The following is a 9,116-nucleotide window of genomic DNA, read 5'->3' as shown; positions in this document are numbered from 1 at the left end:
AAAATTTTATAAAATTCTATGAAATTTGATAAAATTATATAAAATTATATGAAATTCTATAAAATTTCGCTGTATAGTCTTATAAAATTGTATGAAATTTTATATAATTTTATACAATTTTGTAAAACTTTATAAAATTTTGTTATATTTTATACAATTTTATAAAATTATATTTATTTATTACGTTCCTTACTCAGATCTTACTTTATAGAATTTTAGAAGATTTTATAAAATTGTATAAAATATTATAAAATTTTATAAAATTGTATGAATTTTTATGAAATTTTGCTGTAAAATCTTATCAAATCTTACAAAATTTTATAAAATTGTATAAAATTCTATATTATTTTATAAAATTTTATAGAAACATTTTTTCCCGGGCGGACTCGGAGTTACTGGGGTGCCAAGCGGATACACTCCCCTATCTACCGAATACGAATGCGGATATTGAAATTTGTTTTTAGGATTACGATCTAGGAGTCTGGATGCCTAGGCTATAGACCATCACGATACCGATGATCCTGATTTGGGTGAGTCGAATCGACCGTGATTTTTGCGAGTTTCTAAAATTTAAGTATTTGGCCAAGGAGTCCGATTGCCTAGGCGGTGGACCGTCACGTGGACAACGATTAAAATTTTACCTCTGATTCGCGGTACTAACCGGACTTAAGCCGTTAGAACTAATCGGTACTTTGTTAAAGTCTGGAGAGCTTCGGAGAGATTATTTTTGATCGACTCGAGATCCGGCAGAGTTTAATTCTGATTAGCGATTGACTGCCTTCGTTAGATTTTCGGCAGTTTATATACTCTAGTTTTGATGGGAAAGTCATAGATTTTTGGTGCAATCATTGGGTCCATCTCATTAACATGATGAGTAAGTACACGATTCCGGAAATAACTTTCTAAAAATTTAGAAAAGTCCATATATGGACATCGGGTGATATCGTTTTCGTCAACAACAACGGATGAGTAAGTGCTCTAATAGAAAAACAAATGGCTAAGTGCGTAGATCCGATTCGTCACAGCATGGGAACGTATGCAGTGATTTCGAAATATGTAAATTAGATGGTCGTAAAATTTTTATGACCGTTGAGTCAATTAGAGGTCCGGTGCGCACGTGCAGGTTTCCCGCTGAGTCGCAGCTATACATACTTTGGGTACTACGCCCGTACGTATACATACATACATACTCTCTTATAAATGTGTTGTGAATAGGTGTACGCAGGTAAGTGTGGATGCAAAATGAGTATAGGGCTAGACGACATAATTGGGTTTGAGCATAGGCTCTGCCCTTTTGATGGAGAAAAAAAGAGAAAGGTATATTGTCATATCAGTCGATCTCTGTTTTCTCACTCGTCGTGCATGCACTTACATAGGTACCTGAGAAGATCTCAACGCAAAGATTTTTGGGTGTGGCTTTGTCTACTGTTTCAATAATAAAAAAAAACAAATCCTAAATTAGCAGTTAAATCGCAATTCATATGTATCAATCGTTACACCTCTACCCCTAGAGTCGGCAAGTGGGCAACCCTCGCCATTTTGTGCCTTAAAACATCATGGCGGCCACAAAAAGCTCGCAGATTAGAGATCACTAAGTGATGGATGAGGGTATGTGTTTATAATGGCGTATCTGAAATCTTTGTGATTATATTCCTAAGTGGAGGTGGCCCTTATGGGTTGGGGAAGAACTTGCGCGCCCTACCACTAAACCTATGCAAGGGGTTCACCAGAGCTGAAGTCTGGTACCATGGGGGATCCATTCCAAGCCCCACTTTGACCAGAAATGGGAGAAGTGTTTGGGTCCGAATGAGGTCGGACTCGTGGTGGTTGTTGGTGAGACACCCACATGCAATGCATGCCCAATGGGTAAGTTAATGTAAGCTTATGCTCACATTTCGCTTTTATAATATATGGTAGTGTCAAAGATAGGGACCACACGCAACGCGAGTATGCCCAAAAAGGTGAGGTATCGGCTTCCGGTCGGCGGAGGCGGACTTAGGTCTCGTTACATTAATTAATTACCCCTAGAGTCGTCATCGCCCTCGATGACTTAAATTTATGCAACTCTGCGTAAATAAAATTGAATTCAAATGATTAATATGGATTGCGTTTGAACTTTACATTTTGTATTTTACATTATTGTATATATATTAGGGTGGCGCAAAAAAACCGACTATTTTTTTTTTTTCAATCTCGCATGAACATTTGTTGGTTTACGATGTTTTAAGAAGCCTCTCCACAAATCAGCTCGATAAAAAATTTTTAAGAGGTCGCTCACGAATTTTGAAAATATCGAAAATGATCGAAAGTAGGATTTTTATTAAAAAAATTTTTTTTTTCTCGTGGCAGCAATAGTTTATATTTGTAAAATCATGACTATGCTGAAAATTTCAGCCCAAAATTTAAATATTTAAACGGCGCTCAAGAATTTTGAATGTTTCCGAGCGCAGTCTCTTGGACGTTTTCGAGCGACCCTTAAGGGGTCTACCCTCTTTAGAATTTTGAAAAAATCGAATTTTTTTTTTTGTATTTTTTGAAAGTATACATATTTAAAAGTATCATACTAAAAATTTATAAAGATCCGAGCAGTCTAACTGTACTTTTGGACGACGTTTTCGGAGCGGTACGGCCTACCTGCCTTTGTATTTATTAGCAGCTGCGACCTTTTTCAGGTATACTGACAAATGTATAATATTATAATATACTATCCATACTGAAAATTTTCATTTGGATGAAAATGTGCACTATGAAGAAGATGAAGGCATAATGTATGGTGCAGGCATCGCTGATTAGACGTAAGTAAGATTTTTTCACGATTTTTCGTTACAGAAAACTTTAAACGCGTTTTTCTCGGAATGACGTTTTTGGACGGCTTGTTGATAAAATCTTCGAAACTATTCAACCGAATTTTACCAAAATTTAACCACATGTTCTTGATAACTATAGCTATGGCGCATATCATACGATTTTTGAAATTTTGAGTTTAACTATTTATTTTTGGCAAAGAACGACGGAAAAAACGTGATTTTTCGTATTTTTTCGAAAAATGGCTGCCATTTTGTCATTTTTGAAAAAAAAAAAAAATCGTATGATATGCGCTAAAGCCATTTACTTACTGAATCTAAAACTATTTTTTTTTTTTTTTTTCAGATCATCCATTCCAGATATTTCATCAACAGCGCACACTCATCTTTTTTTTTGGACCAGTCTTCTCCCTCATTTTTATGTATAAAAACTGATTAAAATAAATATAAAAAAAATTTTCTTGTGTAATCAAATAGTGTATTTTTCAGGCCTAACACTTTTTATGTCCATATTTATGACGTATACCGGTCAAAAAAATTCGTGAAAATAGCCTTATCTTTGCCCGTCTAAAGAGGGTAGACCCCTTAAATATTAATAATAAAGCTTCTCGATTTTTTCACCATCAATTTGCATGACAATGAATGGAAATATAACCCGAGAAACAGAAATAATAAGTTATTTACATACTTTTTAATTTTTTAATTCAATTTGTAGGTTTTTTCGCTTATTCAAAACTGACCGAATTTCATTGTTTGAGACTGTTCTGTATATTTTTGGGTATGCAAAAGTCATATTTAAGTGAAATGACAACAATTGAGTTATAAAAACTAATTCAAACTATTAATTACATATTATCAGTTAATATTCGAAATGCTTGAGCGCCGTTTAAATATTTATATTTTGGGCTGAAATTTTCAGCATAGTCATGATTTTACAAATATAAACTATAGCTGCCACGAGAAAAAAAAAATTTTTTAAATAAAAATCCGAATTCCGATCATTTTCGATATTTTCAAAATTCGTGAGCGACCTCCTAAAAATTTTTTATCGAGCTGATTTGTGGAGAGGCTTCTTAAAACATCGTAAACCAACAAATTTTCATGCGAGATTGAAAAAAAAAAAATAGTCGGTTTTTTTGCGCCACCCTAATATACATATGTATATATATATATATATATATATATATATATATATATATATATATATATATATGATTTTTTCTACACTTATCCAAAAAATTACAGGAACAAGAAAATTTTATAAATTTTTTAGCGATTTTTGGAAGGCTGTATTTTCGTGAAAAATGATCGCATCAAAAAAATAAAAAAAGCAAATTGAAGCTTGAAATCTCCAGTTTGAAGATTTTCCAGCAAAATATTTTTTTGAGCCACGGTTTTTGCGGAATCATAAGAAAAAAGTCGAGACAAAATTTTTCTAAATTTTTTGGTTTTGTTTTTTAGGTCTACGGGGCCGGGAAAAATTTTTTCAAAAAAACAAATTCATGGCTCGTTTAGGAAATTTATTCAGCTACAATTCATTTATTTTTGTTTCTCTGTACGACAATTTGCTGCTGAGATATCAGCCTTTAAATGAAGAAGGAGCCTTTTGTCTTTGATTATTGATATCTCAGCAAGTAATGGTCACACAGTAATTTAAAGGGCAGTTTAATAAACTTGAATAAATCCCCTACAAACTCCATTTTCGATTTTTCCAAAAAAAAATTTTTTTTCATCCTTGATATCCATTTAAAAAACCCACAAAAAATGGCCATTTTCTGGTTTTTTAGTCAACTCATCGCTACTCTGCAAATATTGATAAAAAAAATAATATTGCCAGGTAATATTACAGCTTAATGTACCCCCAAAAACCCTGTAAATTTTCAGATTGATCCATTCAACCGTTTGTCCGGTCCGATTGCTCAAAGTTTTGCAAAACAATTAAAGGAACAAGTTTCGTTCCTTAAATTGTGTAATCATTACCAAAATGAAAAAATTAATTTTTTTCGGATTTTCTTTCATCTTTGTGTTAGTTATTCAGTAAATGTAAGGTAAAGAGGAAAAAAAAAAATTTTTTTCCGAAAAATAAAAAAAAAAAAATAACCCCCCGAATGAAACGTAAAAAAAAAAAAATGTAAAAAAATTCTTGGTTGGTCTCGTTTTTTGGAAAATTTTTTTTTTTTCTCTTTACCTTACATTTACTGAATAACTAACGCAAAAATGAAAGAAAATCCGAAAAAATTGATTTTTTTCATTTTGGTGATGATTACACAATTTAAGGAACAAATCTTGTTCCTTTAATTGTTTTGCAAAACTTTGAGCAATCGGACCGGACAAACGGTTCAATGGATCAATCCAAAAATTTACAGGGTTTTTGGGGGTACATTAAGCTGTAAAATTACCTGGCAACATTATTTTTTTTATCAATATTTGCAGAGTAGCGATGAGTTGACTAAAAAACCAGGAAATGGCCATTTTTTGTGGGTTTTTCAAATGGATATCAAGGATAAAAAAAATTTTTTTTAGAAAAAATCGAAAATGGAGTTTGTAGGGAATTTATTCAAGTTTATTTAACTGCCCTTTAAATTACTGTGTGACCATTACTTGCTGAGATATCAATAATCAAAGACAAAAGGCTCCTTTTTCATTTAAAGGCTGATATCTCAGCAGAAAATTGTCGTACAGAGAATCAAAAAAAAAAACAAATTGTAGCTGAATAAATTTCCTAAACGAGCCATGAATTCGTTTTTTTAAAAAAATTTTTCCCGGCCCCGTAGACCTAAAAAACAAAACCAAAAAATTTAGAAAAATTTTGTCTCGACTTTTTTCTTATGATTCCACAAAAATCGTGGCTCAAAAAAATATTTTGCTGGAAGATCTTTAAACTAGAGATTTCAAGCTTCAATTTGCTTTTTTCATTTTTTTCGATGCGATCATTTTTCACGAAAATACAGCCTTCCAAAAATCACTGAAAAATTTATAAAATTTTCTTGTTCCTTTAATTTTTTGGATAAGTGTATATTGGATCTATATGTGACATTCGTTAGTTATTCGGCGTTTCGGTCCCTTCTCATCTATCGAGTTGTATTTTGAAATTTTATAGCTTTATTCGGTATTTGGATGTTTTTCTCGAGAGATGTTTTAATTTTCAATATTTTTCTCGTATTACACTTTTCGTTGAGTTAATTAAAAAAAAAAATGCTTTTTGTTTTTCATGTTTTTTTTTTTTTATAGGGTTTTTATAGTTTTTTTTTTTATGATTTTTGACTGGTTAACCGTTATTCCTGTTGCTTTTTATCATTACGGGATCGCCTAGTTATGATTTCCAAATTTTATTGCTTTTCTTGGAAGTCGCAGTGCAATGATCTCGGATCGGGCTACCGAGATCCATCCCTGTCTATGGGGGAATAGGTGGATTTCCTGGTCGTTGATTAGATTTTGATCCCACTTGTCCGTCCCTTTTTGGTCCTCAGTATTTTTCTTCGCTGTTTGAAAATCTCCTAGTCGTCACTTATAATCTTTCTTTTAAACTGTGCGGTTAACGAAAGATTTTTTTACAAAAATGTACCAAATCAAAATTGAAGAGATCGAGTTGAATGACGACATCTTCATTACGGAGGAAGTAGTGAATTTAAGTGTAACTGAAGAGGGTGGTGCTCCGGGTAATCGCTTGGTAGGTGGCTTCCTTGGTAAAGACCCACGCGTCCAGGTCAAAGTGCACGAGAGGATCGAGTCGGCGTTTGGTGACGAGGCTGTGGCTCAGGACGAGCCCTTGAACCTGTCGTTGCATTCAAGCAAGGTGGTGATGGGCTACGTGGATCCGTATCCATCGACTTCTACGAATGGTCTCGGGATTATGATAAGTTCTTACTGAAAAATATTTTCCTTCTCTTTTTTTTTGTGTTATATATTTTATTAAAGAAAAATAAAAGAAATATTCATTTTCTAATATATATTTTTTTTTTTTTTCAGTTGCCTCAATTTGAAGAGGGTGGTGAGTCGGAGAGGAAGCGGCTTCGGCATCCTGGGGTGCCAACAACTCCGGAACTTTTGGAGTGGCAGAATAGGCCACCTCCAATGAAGTCGTACTGGCTTGATACTATGGAGTATATCGTGAGTATCAATTTTAATGCATACGCATAATTATACAGACATGCATATACATATATATATATTTACACATATACACATGCATATACATTTATTTTATTATTTATTTATTGTTTTTAGCGGCCACGTCCGTCGTCCGCGGTGACGGTTCGAGATGAGATGGTCGATACTCCACCCTTGGTGATAGTTGACGAGGAAGAGTCAACTGGAAATGGGAGTCCTGCTGAGTCACATCTGATCGCAGGATCGGGGACGAGAAGTCCCGTTGAATCCTTGGAGTAGCTGGTGAGGAACCAGCCTGAGGGTCCTTCCGTTTCACGGGAGCTTGGAGTACAAGGCAGGAAGCCGGCAGTTCCCCAGAAGAAACGAAGGGGTCCACGTTCTGACAAGGGACGGCCTCGCAAGAAGAGAGCCAGCCAACCAGCGGCTGCCTCTAGCGGTGTTTCCGGTGTGCCGGGGACAGCTCCGGTGCTGAGGTCGATACTAACCCAGCCTCCAGCGGTCCCCTTGAGGTTGCTATTATCGGAGGCTCAGGTATATGTGGGTAGTCAACCCACGTTCCGAGTTCCCTTCAAGGTCACCTTCCTGGAGGGCCATCAATTTGTGATCCCTTTCTCGGATCCAGTTGTGGGGGTCCTGTCGCCGATGACGTCGCAGGAGGCTAGTTGGTTGACGGAATGTACTTCCTGGAGGGTGATGAGCCATTTTAGCCACGATACGGTGATGTCGGTGAGTATTTTTTTTCCTTTTTCATTTATTCTTTCCTTTAATTTTGTATTAAGATTTCTAATTTAGTGATAATGTTTTTGTTGCAGGTGTTAATTTGGCTATGCCCAGCGCATTTCCAGGACCGGATGTATGGTGCTTAACCCAGGATCCAGTCGGTATTGGAGGAGCTGCGTAGGGTTGGTCGAATGCCGGCCGCGCCTTGCGTTTACTGCGGCCAGGGTCATAGACCGATTCAAAAACATATGTATAATTTGCAATACAAAATGAAATTTATTATTTTGAAAATAAAAAAAAATTAAATTAAATTTATTTACTTTTTGACTATTTTCTTAGCTATATCTGTTCCGTTCCCTTTCCTTTTCTTAATTTTAAAAGGTTGTAATTCGTTGATTTTTCATCTCTTTTGTTTCAATGGGAAATTTCCCTTGTCGGGAAGATGAGGGACGTTAAAGCAAGCACGCTTACTCTAAGTGGCCCCTCTGATTATTTCTTTGTTTGCTGTTGGGCCTTGTTGTTATGGCTGCTTGTGACGCCATGCGCAGTATAGGTGTCGCCTCAGCTACAGAGCCTGTAGATGCGGGAATTCATCGTCTCAGGTGTCTGTATTATAGATCTTAGCTTCTAGGGAGTTTCCGAAGTTGGAGGAGGGTGAAGGGAAATGTGCCCTAGGTCGTTGATATTCATGATGGCTGCCAATAGTTCTCTGCGCCTGCGTAGTCTTGAGCTTATAACTAGTTGTATTTAACATTTAATTCACATTGTATATTTAGAATAAACCGATGCGAAAAAATAAAAACTTATTGTGTAAGATGCCTAATTTAAAAGAATATAATGATTATTATTAATTATGTATGCGAAAAAAGATTGCATAATAAAAGAATATATAGAGAAATATTTTTTGTTTGTATTTTATAAAAAAAATTTTTTTTTTGTTTTGTTTTTATCGAATTTTTTTTTGTTTTCTATTTCTTTTTGTTTGTACTTATACCTAATTTCGTACTTATATATAGCCTTATAATTAACATTTACTGAACATACATTAATATTCCTATGGCCTAATAATTAACATAATTAAAATATAATGAATTTAAACACTAACTTAAAATTTACGCGCCTTATAGACTAAACAATTGTATTACGATACCTAGCTACTGTCTTACTTAAACATAGTTACATTGTATTACAAGTTTTGAATTAGATCTCTTATCGTGATTCGTCTTAAATTACTTTATATTTTATTGTTTATTCCTAAATATATTGTCTTAGTACCTTGCATTATTCATTTATTATTAGATTTATGAGTTATAAATAGTTTCCTTATGTTTCTATCCATTACCCTTATTTGTGTATGTGTTTCATGTTTTTGTTAAGTTTTGTGAAATATAATTTCTTTTTTTTAAATTTTTTTTTTGTTTTTCAATTTTGTCAGTTTTTTCATATATTTTTGTACTTTTATGTATATCTTTTGTATGTTTA

The 9,116-nt window shown here is 34.2% G+C and overlaps 1 protein-coding gene across 1 annotated transcript; it reads left to right on the top strand.

The window, feature by feature from the left end:
• The first annotated feature begins 622 nt into the window (after positions 1-622).
• Positions 623-7,890, top strand: LOC130674506 (uncharacterized). Its single transcript, XM_057479851.1, has 4 exons — positions 623-1,866; positions 6,774-6,914; positions 7,032-7,640; positions 7,727-7,890. Exons 1-3 carry the CDS (start codon positions 1,603-1,605, stop codon positions 7,191-7,193), a joined length of 567 nt encoding a protein of 188 aa, XP_057335834.1. The 5' UTR covers positions 623-1,602; the 3' UTR covers positions 7,194-7,640; positions 7,727-7,890.
• Positions 7,891-9,116: the final 1,226 nt, after the last annotated feature.

The sequence above is a fragment of the Microplitis mediator genome, chromosome 9 (assembly GCF_029852145.1).
Source record: "Microplitis mediator isolate UGA2020A chromosome 9, iyMicMedi2.1, whole genome shotgun sequence".
NCBI lineage: Eukaryota > Metazoa > Arthropoda > Insecta > Hymenoptera > Braconidae > Microplitis > Microplitis mediator.
This window is presented reverse-complemented; position numbering and strand designations above follow the sequence as displayed.

Bases quoted from the DNA above. Each gene is read 5' to 3' on its own strand.
- LOC130674506 (XM_057479851.1), top strand. From the start codon at position 1,603: ATGAGGGTATGTGTTTATAATGGCGTATCTGAAATCTTTGTGATTATA. The intron at 1,867-6,773 runs GTAAGTTAATGT...TTTTTTTTTCAG, and splicing joins ATGCAATGCATGCCCAATGG to TTGCCTCAATTTGAAGAGGG. The intron at 6,915-7,031 runs GTGAGTATCAAT...TATTGTTTTTAG, and splicing joins TTGATACTATGGAGTATATC to CGGCCACGTCCGTCGTCCGC.